This window comes from Raphanus sativus, chromosome 6 (assembly GCF_000801105.2).
Source record: "Raphanus sativus cultivar WK10039 chromosome 6, ASM80110v3, whole genome shotgun sequence".
NCBI lineage: Eukaryota > Viridiplantae > Streptophyta > Magnoliopsida > Brassicales > Brassicaceae > Raphanus > Raphanus sativus.
In genome coordinates, this window is record NC_079516.1 from 2,797,072 (window position 1) to 2,811,993 (window position 14,922).

Genomic DNA, 14,922 nt, shown 5'->3' on the forward strand with positions numbered 1-14,922 from the left:
CCCTTGGTTACCGTATTCTCCAAAGCCAATCTTGAAAACTTCCTGGTTTCTCTGTTTCGTTTCCTCTTGATTTGTTCCAATCCCAAGGTTTATTTTCTTCAAACACAACATCTCGACTGACAATAATCTTTTGGTATGTAGGGTCAAGTAGTCTGTAGGCTTTAGAACCGGGCTCGGTTCCTAAGTTTACCAACGTACGAGACCTTTTTGTCTAATTTCTTCAACCCTGCCGAATCTACCTTTGCATGAGCAATGCACCCAAACACTCGAATGTGCTCAATACTCGGCTTTCTTCCTTTGAATGCCTCGTATGGAGTCTGAGAGACTAATGTCTTAGTCGCAATACGGTTTATTAGGTACGTTGAGTGCCTAACTGCTTCCCCCCACAAGTAATTTGGCACACTCATGTGTGTTAGATACTTCTAAGTCATCTCTAGCAACGTTCTATTACGCCTCTCTACTACTCCATTCTGTTGTGGCGTGTATGGAGCGGTCAAATGACGTTGTATTCCTGCCTTCTCGCAGAAATCCCGAAACTCTGTGCTGGTGAACTCTCCGCCTCGATCCGTTCTTAATGTCTTTATGCTTGTGCCTGCTTCATGTTCAACTATCTGTTTAAACCTCTTAAACTTCTCGAATGCTTCTCCCTTCTCCTTTAGCAATATAGACCACATATAACGCGAGTGATCATCAATGCAGCACAATATATATCTACTCTTTCCTGCAGTTTTTGGTGCTATTGGTCCACAAAGGTCACCATGTATGAGCTCAAGGACCGTGCTTGCACGATATGTCGTAGATTGTGGGAATGGTTTCCTCGTTTGTTTAGCTTGCAGACAAGAGCTACAGATCTCCTTCTCAATTTTTAGTTCGGGGAGTCCTCGAACAAGATTCTTGCTTACCATCATCTTTAGTGCATCAGCTCCAAGATGTCCAAGGCGCGCATGCCACTGTGAGTACTCGTGATGTATCTCCGTTTGTAAACATCTCTGTTCTGCTGTTTCCATAACTACTTTGTATAGTCGGTTTCTTGCCCTAGGCGCCTTCACAATGAGATTACCGTCTCTGTCATGTAAAGTAAGATAGTCTTCTCTCATTCTAACGTCGCATCCTGACTCCGTAGCTTGCCCGAGACTTATAATGTTACTCTTAAGATCTGGTATGAAATAGACGTCTGCAAGTATCTTCCTCTTCCCATCTTGACTAACAAATAGAATTGATCCTTTTCCCTTGATATCTACTCTTGAGTCGTCTCCAAACCGAACCTTCCCAGTAATCTTATCATCCAACGAATTGAAATAGCTTCGGTTCCCAGTCATATGGTTGCTAGCACCGTTATCTAAATACCATATTCTGTCACTATCGGTATTTGACTCGAAGTTCTTAGGCGTTACATTCCGTTCGTTGAGGTAGACGATCTCCTGCATCATTAATCTATCGGCTTCCTGAGTCATGTCACCATCTTTGCTTTCAGTTGTTTCTTGCAACTTCAACAGTCTGTCAGGGCATGTCGCTGCAAAGTGTCCCTGTTTATCGCATCTAAAACATGTCACCTTAGAGTTATCTCGACTTTCCCAGTAAGATCTTGTATTATCTCTGTTATCCCAATATGTTCTGCCACGACCTCTTCCTCTGTTATAGTTTCTACCACCTCTGCCTCGTCCTCCTTGATAGTCTCGATAGGGTTGAGATTCAGTATTAGTATACATCAACTTGTTCTGATCCTGTGTATCTTCTTCTTCTTCACTTACTCGCTCCTCATATGTCTTTAATCGTCCTATAACGTCTTCTAAACTTGCTGTCTTTAGGTCCAGTAATTGTTCTAAAGAAGCAACCATGAAAATATATTTCTTGCGCGGTAAGCTTCCCAATAGCTTCTTTACGAGCTTTGTTTCTTCTATCTTTTCTCCTAAAGTTTCAGCTTTTGAGGATATCTCTGATATTTTACCGACGAAGTCATCAATCTTATCTGTTTCTTTCATCTTCAAGCGGTCAAATTCATTCATCAGAGTATGAAGTCGGGCTTCTCGAACTCTCTCAGCTCCAACATGACGTGTTTTGATTGCATCCCATACCTTCTTTGCAGAGTCGAGACTCCCAATTTGTAAGACCAATGATTCTGGTATGGATTGACAGATCAGAGCGGTTGCCATGGTATTTTTCTTCTTCTCAGTGGTCTCTCCTTCGACAGCCTCCCATACTTCATGAACATCGAGTAACAACTTCATGCGAATCGCCCATACTGTATAGTTTGTGGTGGTTAACATTGGACACTTGATGGAGGATGATCCTCCTTTGTCTTTCGTTGCCACAACTATATCTCCCATCTCTTTCTCCTTGATTACTTTAAGTATGGCTCTGATACCAAATATAAGCTCAAAGAATGTCTTAGAACTTTAAACTTGATATGAAGAACACAACTCAATATAAAGAACTCTCTTTATTAAACTCTCTCTTAAGGAAACACTCAAAAACCTTAAGCTCTCAACTCACAATATAAACTCTTATATTGAATGCAACACTCTTGCATCTCTTATATAGATTTTAGTATTCCTAAACTCTTAGGTAATAACTTTCCTATTCCTAATACACTTGGAATTAGTGTTGCTTAGACTCTAAGCTAACTTCATGTTTATCTCCAACAAGAAAAACCTTTTTTGAGTTGAATAAATTTGACATTTCTTTCAAAAAGAATACGTGAATAACAGAGAAAGCTATCATGTAGGTTCCACCATTCTTGTAAGTTTTATAAACCGAAGTTCTTGGAAATTTCCTGTGATTTGTAATGAAATTTCCCTTTTAATCAATTTGATCAGTCCGGTTTAAAATTTCCCTTCAAGAAGGTACTCCGAGCATGACCAGATAAGCACCTACAACAAGGCCACAACACATAATTAAACTGCATAAAAAGCACAATCATCGTTTGTTAATGCTAATTACTCCATCTTTTGACATATGTGATGCACTCCATGAACTATTCTGGTTCACCAAAACTATCAGTGTCATGTTCCATCTGCACAAAATGCATTGCAAAGTTGTCGTTTATTACTTCTACTAGCCTATCATTCAAAGCCATATATATAGATACCTCTATATTTCATACAAATGAAAATGTTGTATGAATGATTTAAAGGAACCTAAATTTTGCATCCCACTTCAACCATATGTTATACTTCTCATCTTATAAGTAGATCCAAATTCCATTCACTTAACCCGAGCTTCTTTTTTTGGGAAGTACCAGTCTCCCCTTGCATTTTTATTTCTCCTTTTCTTCTTGATAACAGCTAGATAAACCATGGATTCACTTCTTGTCCTAACTTAGACACTTCCACCAATCTCGTGATTCTTTCTTGCCCTAGCTTAGCAAGAAGATACATCCTTCCAAGGGCGAAGCTACTCATTTTTTGGGTGGGGGCAGTTATATACCCTTTATGACATTTATAATTTTAGTACAATTGTCCATCAAATTTTAAATTTGCCTCAGTAGATTTATTAAATAATGCTTTGATATTTAACTTTGGCCCCCGGCAAAAACATTTTATAGATTCGCTACGGTCTCTTTTCTGTATACGTACCTCCATTCATCTACTTCAAAACTATCATGGTTTACTCAAATGGTCGGGATGAGTTATTTAGCCAAATAGCTTAGAACTAATCGAGTGCAAACAGCAACATCTGAATTTTACGAAGCTCTACGGCTGTGATATACATCTCATATATAAATCACTCGATAAATATGTTAACCAATCTATGATACCAAGTCATTGACTTCATCTTAGCAAAAAAAAAGAAAAGTCATTGACTTTTCATGATGCATGCCTGCATGGTACAAATTGATAGAAATATCAGCCAATCAAAGTGTATACCAGGACACTCACAAAGCATATAATAAATACGAAAAAAGTTAACGTTGCAAAACGATTTAAAAAGAAAATAAATTAAAAATATAGAAAATTCACAAAATTAATTAGTAATTACTCCACTCCCCAAGAGAAAAAAAAATAGAAAATCTCTTTTTCCAAAAATTGCAATCTGTTCATCTTCATCGTCTTCTTCTTCTTCTTCATTATTAAACCTAAATCAAGCCGCAACAACCTCTCTCTCTAGGTTCCTCTCTCTATATCTCCGTCTCTTACTCCACAGCTGAGAAGCTTTTCTTCACATTGTAATCGTCATTTCAGGATTGAGAAAGGAGCTCAATCCGTTACTCATTTTTGGAACTCGAGATCTGAACGTTCTGATCGTCCGATCATTGTTATCACTGAAGTACTCTCTAGAAATCGATCTTCTGGTAATTACTCTTCGTCATTTTCGATTCGATTCGATTCCTCTGATATTTGATTTCTTAGTACATTTTGTTTGAATATGCGAAAGATTGTGACTTTGGGGTGATGATTGAGCTTAATTGTTATCAATGATAGTGAAGAATGGTTAACAGCTAGCTTTTCTCGAATATGTCATTGAGCTTATTGTTATCATTCATTGTAAGAGATCTAATTTAGCTAGAGATCACTTTATCAGTTACTTTCATCATTCTCTTTACATCAGTATCAGCATTTTATTTGTGGATTATTTACACTAAACCTTACTCTCCTGTTTTTTTATGACATAGGTGTGAACTAAAGAGGTGACGGACAAAAGAAAATTGTTTTTACATTCTTGAATGGACTAAGAAATGCCAGAGTTAAGAAGTGGAGCTAGGAGATCGAGACGCCTTGAAGATCAGCCTCAGGTAGTTGAGCAAGCTGAGAATATCGCACTTCCTCCTCCTCAGGCTGCAACGAGGAGAAGAGGTGGTGGTGGTGGTGGTGGTGGTGGAGGGAGGGGGAATGGTGGTTTAGCTAAAGCGGCTGTGCCTCCAAGACCGACTGCTGCCGGTAGGGGCAGGGGTGTCAGGTTGAGGGAGTTGGAGCCAGAACCTTGTGAGGTTCGTCCGGCTGCTGGTGCTTTAGGGGTTGTTGAACCTGCTTTGAATCGAGTTGAAGGGTTAGCTGATCAGGATATTGCTGCGGAAGGTGGTAGCCCAGAGAAAGTAGCAGGCACGGAAGATGATTCCAGCATAGGTCCAGTCCCTGAAAGGGTAACTTCTGTTAATCTTATGACATCTGTAACTGAAGTTCTGCAAGGATACATTTATGCAAAGTTCTAGGATATGTTTTGGAGTTCATCTTATTATTTTTTAAGGCCATCATTTGTTGATATGTGGTTTGCAAGCTATGCTAACTGTTTAATGCATTGTTTCCGCTTTTCATTTTCATCCGAGAGAGATTCACTATGATTTTTTTTTTTTGTATAGGTACAAGTTGGAAATTCTCCTGTTTATAAGACGGAGAGGAAACTCGGTAAGGGTGGCTTCGGTCAAGTGTATGTTGGCAGAAGGGTGAGTGGTGGTAGCGATAGGATTAGAGCAGATGCAATCGAGGTATAGCACAAAAATCCTGCTGAAAATCATGGGAGTTAGACCAAAAATGTGAGTTTTTTTGAAAAAAATGTTATCCTTTTCAGGTAGCTCTGAAACTTGAACACCGAAATAGTAAAGGATGTAATTTTGGCCCACCTTACGAGTGGCAAGTGTACAAGTAAGTCTTTCATGCTCTAAATTTCATTACTAGTTTCTCTTCTGATTATTTGTCAATACTTATCTTTTCTTTCTTTTTTATTTTCTGCTGCAAAGTACTCTCAATAGCTGTTATGGAATTCCTGCTGTACATTATAAAGGTCGTCAAGGAGATTTTTACATCCTGGTAAGCGTTTAGTATGAGCCTGGCTACACTTTGAGAGTAATAAGGTATCTTTTATGAAGAAACATCTATAATTTTTTCAGGTCATGGACATGCTCGGCCCTAGTCTCTGGGATGTTTGGAACTCTTTGGCTCAATCGTAAGCACTTTTATCAGAATTTTCATATCAGCCGTGCTCATGCAGATAATTCTAAATTTATCATGATATGTGGTAGGATGTCACCAAACATGGTAGCGTGCATTGCAGTGGAGGCGATATCTATTCTTGAGAAACTGCACATGAAGGGGTTAGTGCCATCTATTTCGAAGAAAAAGATTTACATTTACAGCCAAATTTCTTTATCATTGAGCTAACTCTCATTCCATGTTCAATCCCTACATCAAACAAGGTTTGTGCATGGAGATGTGAAACCAGAGAACTTTTTACTTGGTCAGCCTGGAACAGCAGATGAGAAGAAACTATACCTTATCGATCTTGGTCTGGGTGAGTTTCGCTGACATTTTTACAAGCATCCTGACATGTTGGTTTTTCTTTCAACTGATTTTTATACCTCTTTTGTCTCTGCAAAGTTTTTTTCTGAAATATTTGTAATCGTTATTTAACATATATCATCTTTTATTTCAGCATCAAGATGGAAAGATTCGCACTCAGGCCAGCATGTTGAATATGATCAAAGACCAGATGTATTCAGGTATTGTTGATTGGTGCATGCTATCTTTTCTATTTTTTATGTTATAAACATAGCATACATTTTGATATGTATATTACTTCATATGCAGGGGAACGATAAGGTATGCAAGTTGTCATGCACATCTTGGTCGTACTGGAAGCCGGAGGGATGATTTGGAGTCATTGGCTTATACATTGATATTTCTGATGCGGGGAAGGTTACCATGGCAAGGGTACCAGGTCAGTTTTCTAACTCTCTCTCTCTCTATTCACAATCTAAAACCTTTTTGAAGTTCCAGTTCTAGTCAAATGATATATGGTGTCTTTGTACGCAGGGTGACAACAAAAGCTTTCTTGTTTGCAAGAAAAAGATGTCAACCTCTCCTGAATTGATGTGCTGTTTCTGTCCTCCCCCATTTAAGCTGTTTCTCGAGGCAGTTACCAATATGAAGTTTGACGAGGAGCCCAACTACGCCAAGCTCATCTCGATATTTGATTCTCTTATCGAGCCATGTGCTATATCTAGACCAATTAAAATTGATGGGGCTCTTAAGGTGGTTGACTGGTTGTCTTTGGGTTCATATGGTTATTTTTTTTACCATTTATGCTTTTATCAAGTGCTGATTTCTTGCTTTTGTATGAATAGGTTGGCCAAAAACGAGGAAGATTGCCTATTAATTTGGAAGAGGATGAACAGCCGAAGAAGAAAATCAGAATCGGCAGTCCTGCTACCCAGTGGATTTCAGTCTATAATGCGCGTCGTCCTATGAAACAGAGGTAAGTACTACACATTCGAGTATCTTCTCTTGACTCCCTCTAGCATAACATATAGTTGGAGGCTTTGCATTTATTGTTTTACTTATTATCTATTTGGCAAAGATAAAAAGTAAAATTATTTTGGTTTCTTTTGGTATATTTCATGGCTTTCTTTTGGGTAACCAGTCAAGTCCTTTGGTTGGTCTTTGTAGATATCATTACAATGTTGGAGAAACAAGGGTGCAGAAGCATGTAGAGAAAGGTAACGAGGATGGCCTTTACATAAGCTGTGTAGCATCAGCAGCTAATCTCTGGGCCCTCATCATGGATGCTGGGACTGGGTTTAGCTCTCAAGTTTATGAATTGTCCGCAGTCTTCTTGCACAAGGTACATTATTCAGCTGAAGCAGTCTATATGTCAGACTCCATCACCTCACTATTTGTTTCTTGATTCTTTACAGGATTGGATCATGGAACAATGGGAAAAGAACTTCTATATCAGTTCCATAGCTGGTGCTAATAACGGTAGCTCATTGGTCGTTATGTCGAAAGGTTGGTATTCATGCCTGATGTCTTACTGATACTTAGGGGACATGAAAGCTGTTTTACTTATTCTACTTGATGAATTACTTATTCTACTTGGTGTGATAATGATAGGAACTCCTTATACCCAGCAATCTTACAAAATCAGCGACTCATTCCCATTCAAATGGATAAACAAAAAGTGGAAAGAAGGGTTTCATGTAACCTCCATGACCACTGCTGGGAGTCGTTGGGGTGTAGTAATGTCCAGAAACTCAGGCTATTCCGAACAGGTTCCAGTCACTTAAACATTTCTAAATTTTTTATTTATTTCTGGGCCAGTAGTATATATAATGTATTAATGATGTCTCCTCCGTGGTGTGTAAGGTGGTGGAGCTTGACTTTTTGTACCCAAGTGAAGGAATCCACCGAAGGTGGGAGAGTGGATTCAGGATAACATCAATGGCTGCAACAGCAGATCAAGCAGCTCTCATATTGAGTATACCCAAACGAAAGATAACCGATGAAACCCAAGAGACTCTCAGAACTTCTGCTTTCCCAAGCACCCATGTTAAGGTTTGTTCTTTAGCCATAACTGCTTCTCCAGTGGTTTTGTTCTATGTACACACTGACATGAGTCTTTTACTTTTGGTTTCAGGAAAAATGGACGAAAAATCTGTACCTTGCATCAATATGCTATGGTCGGACCGTTTGCTGAATAAAAACACAGAGTGTTACTTTCTCAACCTCTCGCTCTAGGTTTTAGGGATGATCTTCTATTACATACGAGGAGTGTCATCCTCATATAATCTATCACTACAAACGTAAGGGCCGCGACGACGCATGAGCGCCGAGAATGCTAGAGGAGTCTTGTACATATTTTGGCCCACGAGTGTTGGTACTTGGAGGGCAATCTTCTTCAGAGAATAATGAAGTTGCAAGAATAGGGATCTGAGCAGAGCACATGGGATGTTGGGATCACGAAGATTGTGTGTGTGAGTCGTGAGGGTGTATTGACTTAAGTAGAGTGAGGGTTCTCAATTGTTTGATCATTATGTTCATGTGGGAGTTAGAGAGAGAGACCCTTATTACTCACTGTGTAAACGATATCATTCAGTAATACAAATATAAACCCTTTTATCATTTACATCTTTTGTGTTCATTACAAAGCTGAGATCTCTTTTGGTAACACTTCTCTAGAAGCCTAACAAGGTGAAGCTTGTGTTCCTCTCTGAATTCAATAAAGAGTGTATTATTATGGTAAATTAATTATAAAGTAGTTAGAAATGAATGTAAAAACTGTTATAGAACACGTGCAAAACAGTTTTAGTTTGAATTGCGAGGGAAACGCATTCGGTGAAGAACTGTCTTTCAGACAAGGAGATAGGTAATGGTTAGTGTTCGTGTTGTTAAATTTAGCAACTTGTTTTGGTTGTTGTAATTTAGACTGCTTATGTCTTTGAGGCCAACAATATTTTATACAAAAGGCCACTAATGACAACACCCATGCAACGGAAAAAGCTAAAACTGCTCAGTTAAGTTATTTTATCGAACACTTGGTGTGCTTGGTGAAAGACACGGAGTTAAACCAGATCGGTTATTGTTAAATTTATTGGTCAACTAAACCGAGTCCGGTCGAGGACTTACCGAAAAACCATAAATACCCACCTTCTTCACCATTTTTGCGCCGTCGCTCACTTAAACCCTAAACACCTCCACTGAAGTAGTGAGAGAGAGAGAGAGAGAGAGAGAGAGAAAATGAGACCACCAATGGGAGGAGGCGGGTTCAGGGGAAGAGGAGGAAGAGACGGCGGCGGCGGTAGATTCGGTGGAGGAGGAGGACGATTCGGTGGCGGCGGTGGACGTTTCGGTGGCGGCGGACGCGGAGGCGGTCGCTTTGGCGGGTTTAGAGACGAAGGGCCTCCTGAAGAAGTCGTGGGTTAGTTTCTATGCTTGAGTTCTGCATGAAAGTTTGAGACTTTAACTACTTTTGACATTTGAAATGAGCAATGAGCTGATTCATCAGTGATCGATAGTCCTGTTGTTGTATAGGACTTTGAAAGTTAGTTACTTTGATTTGGTTTAAACAGAGGTTGCAACTTTCGTTCATGCCTGTGAGGGAGATGCTGTGACCAAACTCTGTCAGGAGAAGATTCCTTATTTCAATGCTCCTATCTACCTCCAGAACAAGACTCAGATTGGCAAAGTTGATGAGATCTTTGGCGCAATCAATGAATCTGTAAAGCTTTCTCTCTCTTTATCTATCTATTTTGTGTTCAACTAAACTAGAGGGCTTGGGAGATGATTTATGTTTTTTGTTTTGTTTCACTCTTCAGTTGTTTTCTATCAAAATGATGGAAGGTATTGTAGCCACCTCGTATGCTCCTGGAGACAAGTTCTTCATCGACCCTGCAAAGCTTTTGCCCCTCGCTAGGTTCCTTCCTCAGCCTAAGTAAGTTGCAACTCATTAAAACCTTAGTTAACTTCAGCAGTTAGCATAGTTTCCATGTAACATTCTAGCTGAGAGTTGTTCCATTGACTGTGTGGTATGCCTTTGTTCTTTTAGGGGTCAATCAGCTGGTGGCCGTGGTGGCCGTGGTGGTCGTGGAGGATTCTCGAGAGGCAGAGGAGGTCCTTCAAGAGGAGGAGGAGGTTTCAGAGGTAGAGGTCCTCCAGGACGCGGTAGAGGATTTCCCTCACGAGGTGGTGGTCGTGGAGGCTTCAGAGGCAGAGGAGGAAGATTCTAGTTTCATTCTCCTCTTACTTTATGTTTTATTTATCCAACTTGGACCCTTAATGCTTTCAAATGAGACTGTTTTCCCACATTATAATACTGAGTTTGAGAAGGAGAGTAAAGAATCTATCTCAATTAGGATCAGATTGATGATTAACACCTTCAATAATGAACTTTGCTTTGATCTCATTTACATTTTCCCTACACACAACCATGCTCCAGCGTTTTCAAATGAAGTTCGAGAGAAAAAGGTTAACTTATCTTGCAAGTAACTAAAAAGAACTGTTGATGACACTTCTTAGAGCTGCAGGGATCAGGATATCACAATCTTCAACTAGAGTCGAATCAGAATCAATAGAATCAGAGCACCATCAAACCCTTTAATTCCTCTGTATTCTTCCGTATGCTCGAGTAAACCAGATAAAACTGAACCGGTTTTAGAATGGTTAAGCATCATATAAACCGAACCAGCCTAAATCTTGACTAGAACCGCCAATGGGGTTTCCGGTCACAACAGCAAAAGAGTGACAGTGAAATTTCGAATATTCATCAAGAATTCATGCCATTGTCTTAAAAAGTCATGATTATAGTTCAGACAACAACAACACATAAGAACTTCTGCAGAAGTACAAGATTAAAATCATGTTAATAAAACCTGAGGACCGTTTCCCATATCAGGAGCTGGAACATCAGTATGAATCCCAATAAGATCATGGATCTTCTGTGTGAAAACTCGAGTCGAACGTTCTAGCATGAGATGCTTAGCTCGCTCGGGTCACAACCAACCAATGCCTCTTTTGGCTCCACTATATCTATATGGTATCTTAGCCACTGCGGTTTTCCATGTCATGAGTTGAGCCAAAGCGTTTATATATAGAGAGAGAGAGATACGCACACACTTTGTTATGTGTGTGTGTGTGTGTGTGTGTTTGAGTGCTTCGTGAATTGGAAGAAGAAAGCTATACAAATGATATTATTTTGGTGGCAAAAAAAAATGAGAGTTTGTATAAGGAAAACGAATAATCAAATAATATGATACGGACATAATTGATCTTGATTTTGAGTGGTTTTAGTAGTATGTCTTTGTTTAGTAAAGTTAAGTTAGAAATCGCACATTCTTTCATGAGCATGAACCAGACCAGGAAAATTGTACTTCGTGCATAAACGTTATTGTTACATTGTAAGATTTCTATTTGTAAAGATCATACTGTAAGAGATTAATGTGTCACGATAATGCATCTTTTTTTTTTTTTGTAAAAGGGCATAATACATCATATTTTTCCTTTTATTATATATTTCTTGCAATCATTTTACAAATTGGTGATATTCTATTTGCAATGTTATCAATGAGACTTTGTTTTCCCACATTATCAACTTTGGTTTAATCAATGGAGTAGAAAAATTGCTTCAGTTAACTTCTATTGATAGAAAAATTGAAAGATTACATTGCAATTTTATTATTGTGAATGAACTTGCATAAAACAGAAGGGATTATATGAGTTATTGTTATCGAAGTTGCATGAGTATTTCAAGATCCCCAACCTCTGATAACGGTAGCTCGAGCGACACGGTTGACACCGAGGGTGAAAGCTCCCATACGGAGATCACAAGAGTGTGTCTTGCACATGTCTTTCAAATCCTTGAAGCCGCGAGTCATGTAGTTTTGTAGCTCCTTGTTCACCTTTTCCTCTTCCCACATGAATCCTTGTATGTTCTGCACACAGTACACATACAAATCAGTCTTTGGAGTGAGTTAGGTCTTAAATTGTTCGTTAGAGTGTCGTACCTGAACCCACTCGAAGTAACTTACTGTAACTCCTCCGGAGTTTGCGTATATATCTGGGAGGATCACAACACCTTTCTTCTTCAATATCTGCATAGAAGGATAGTACTGAGTCTTTTTTACACCCAAGTTTGAGAAGTAGAAGAAGAATCAGACTTTCTAACCTCGTCAGCCTCAGGATCAGTTGGGTGATTAGCACCTTCTATGATGAATTTTGCTTTAATCTCATTTGCATTATCCCTACACACAACCATACTCGAGAGTTAAGAGAAAAGGTTAACTTGCTTAGCAAGAAACTAAAAAGGACCTGTTGATGACGCCTCCTAGAGCTGCAGGGATCAGGATATCACAATCGTCAACTAGAACCGAATCAGAATCAATAGAATCAGCACCATCAAACCCTTTGATTCCTCTGTTTTCTTCAGTGTGCTCGAGCAAACCAGAGATATCGATACCATTCTTGTTCTTGATTGCTCCTGTGACGTCGCTCACAGCCACAATCTTCCCACCTTTTTCATTTATCAACTTAGCCGCCCAAGAACCTACATTTCCAAAACCCTAAAAACAGAGAGAGTATGCGTGAGTGTCTTGATACACAAGCAACTTCTAAAAGAAACTGAAAACTTCTCATCTTTTGATACCTGGATGACGAATCGTTGTCCAGATATGCTCTTTCCATGTTCATTGAGTAAAGCTTCTGTTGCAAACAACACTCCTCTTCCTGTAGCAGCATCTCTCCCAAGAGATCCACCAAGATCCTGCTCAAAACATCATCCTCAATAATCATATTTCATTTGACCTAAATATCGAATAGAACAGTCACTTACAATGGGTTTTCCTGTCACAACAGCAGGAGAGTGTCCATGGAACTTTGAGTATTCATCAAGCATCCACGCCATTGTCTTAAAAAGGCATGGTTATAGTTCAGACAACAACAACAACACATAAGAACTCAGTGCAAGTACAATATTTTGAAGATGATGTTTACAAAACCTGAGGACCGGTTCCCATATCAGGAGCTGGAACATCGGTATGAATCCCAATGAGATCATGGATCTTCTGTGTGAAAACTCGAGTCAAACGTTCAAGCTCTGAGATGCTTAGCTCGCTAGGATCACAACCAATACCTCCTTTGGCTCCACCATAAGGTATCTTAGCCACTGCGGTTTTCCATGTCATAAGTTGAGCCAACGCGTTTACTTCATCCGGTTCTACCTATAAATTACCAAAATCCGGTTTAGTTTACACAAAAATTAAATCTGCTTTCTATATGGAAGCAAACCTCTGGATGATATCTGATGCCACCTTTCATTGGACCTCTTGCGTTGTCATGTTGAACTCTGAATCCAATGAATGATGCAAGAGTTCCATCGTCTTTCGGTATGGTACATTCCACCTGCAACAATTAGTTATATACCGGTTTTGGTGATCTTTAACCGGATCGGTTAGAAAACAGAGAACATACGTACCTTGATTTCTCTGAAGGGAATGAGAAGACTTTTCTCAAGCTTTGAGTCCAAACCAAGCAGCCTAGAAGCTAGCTTGAAGTTTCTGTTGGTTGCTGCCAAAGCATTCATGGTGTTCTTAATTTTTGGGTTTATTCTGTGAGAGACTTTGATAAGAAAGCTATTGGAAAATGTGATTCTTGATATTGCAAGTGCGTTTATATGTATAGAGAGAGACGTATACACATATTGTGTTTATATGTGTATATGTGTTTGGGTGCTTTATAAATTAGAAGAAGAAACCTATAAATGATATTTCTTTTGGTGGCAAATAAATGTGAGTTTATATAAGGAAAATGAATAATCAAATAATATGATACCCATAATTGATCCTGATTTTGAGTGGTTATATAGTAGTATATATGTCTTTGTTTGGTAAAGCTTTTCACATTAAGATACAGAAAAATGTAATCGTTTTAAGAAATTGCATGAATTAGACAAGAAAAATTCTACTTGTGCATAAACTTTTTTCTTTTGGTGCATAAACTTTATTGTTACATTGCAAGACTTTTATTTGTTAAAGATCATACTGTAAGAGATTAATTTGTCACGATAATACATCATATTTTTGCTTTAGTTATATATTTCTTGCAATCATTTACATATTGGTGATATTCTATTTGCAATGAATCTTGCATGTCATGAGATCTTTACGTGTTATTAACTTATTCTATTCTATTAGTCCCTACATTTATATAGCGTATACACTTTTGTGAGTAGTGACAAAACAACCGTATACACTTAGTGAGTTAGTGGCATAAAAAACGTATACACTTCTTACATAGAGATAATATTCAGTCTTTATTGTATATATTTTCGCATATATATTCTTTTTAAATACTCGAATCAGAATCTTTTAGAGAATTAGAGGAGGACACGAGAGGATCCAACAAATCAAGAAACATAAATAGTTACAAGATTCCACCGTCAAAGAATCTTTTGGAAAGAGATTCCCATGATTTATGCTTCCACTAATTAATTGAACTTTCTGTGGATTTCCACCAAGAGTTTCTTTCTTTTTCACTTTCCAAAAGAAGATAACAAATTTGGTTAGAACATTGACCGTAACCTAGTGTTTCTAAATTTGATCCAACCTCTTTGGTTGACCAGATAAAAAATAAATAAAGTTCAGTTAACAAGCCCGTCTAGCTCAGTTGGTAGAGCGCAAGGCTCTTAACCTTGTGGTCGTGGGTTCGAGCCCCACGGTGGGCG

At 38.8% G+C, this 14,922-nt stretch overlaps 3 protein-coding genes and 1 non-coding gene across 4 annotated transcripts; 3 read left to right on the forward strand and 1 right to left on the reverse strand.

Annotated features, from left to right (window-relative positions):
- The first annotated feature begins 4,124 nt into the window (after positions 1-4,124).
- On the forward strand, positions 4,125-8,835 carry LOC130496971 (casein kinase 1-like protein HD16). Its single transcript, XM_056989741.1, has 17 exons — positions 4,125-4,291; positions 4,613-5,080; positions 5,297-5,422; positions 5,506-5,579; positions 5,675-5,744; positions 5,825-5,880; positions 5,957-6,028; positions 6,131-6,225; positions 6,367-6,433; positions 6,522-6,651; positions 6,747-6,965; positions 7,058-7,188; positions 7,380-7,554; positions 7,628-7,718; positions 7,824-7,981; positions 8,076-8,264; positions 8,347-8,835. Exons 2-17 carry the CDS (start codon positions 4,676-4,678, stop codon positions 8,404-8,406), a joined length of 2,118 nt encoding a protein of 705 aa, XP_056845721.1. The 5' UTR covers positions 4,125-4,291; positions 4,613-4,675; the 3' UTR covers positions 8,407-8,835.
- A 541-nt stretch (positions 8,836-9,376) lies between these two features.
- On the forward strand, positions 9,377-10,611 carry LOC108807299 (putative H/ACA ribonucleoprotein complex subunit 1-like protein 1). The gene is made up of 4 exons (XM_018579568.2): positions 9,377-9,627; positions 9,779-9,927; positions 10,025-10,140; positions 10,255-10,611. Exons 1-4 carry the CDS (start codon positions 9,447-9,449, stop codon positions 10,433-10,435), a joined length of 627 nt encoding a protein of 208 aa, XP_018435070.1. The 5' UTR covers positions 9,377-9,446; the 3' UTR covers positions 10,436-10,611.
- A 1,213-nt stretch (positions 10,612-11,824) lies between these two features.
- LOC108809790 (probable glutamate dehydrogenase 3) lies at positions 11,825-13,946 on the reverse strand. The gene is made up of 9 exons (XM_018581932.2): positions 13,675-13,946; positions 13,488-13,601; positions 13,199-13,420; positions 13,033-13,107; positions 12,847-12,963; positions 12,513-12,763; positions 12,370-12,445; positions 12,209-12,295; positions 11,825-12,136 (listed from the first exon to the last, which is right to left on the reverse strand). Exons 1-9 carry the CDS (start codon positions 13,780-13,782, stop codon positions 11,951-11,953), a joined length of 1,236 nt encoding a protein of 411 aa, XP_018437434.2. The 5' UTR covers positions 13,783-13,946; the 3' UTR covers positions 11,825-11,950.
- A 903-nt stretch (positions 13,947-14,849) lies between these two features.
- Positions 14,850-14,922, forward strand: TRNAK-CUU (transfer RNA lysine (anticodon CUU)). The gene has a single exon. It is a non-coding gene; the product is annotated as a tRNA-Lys (tRNA).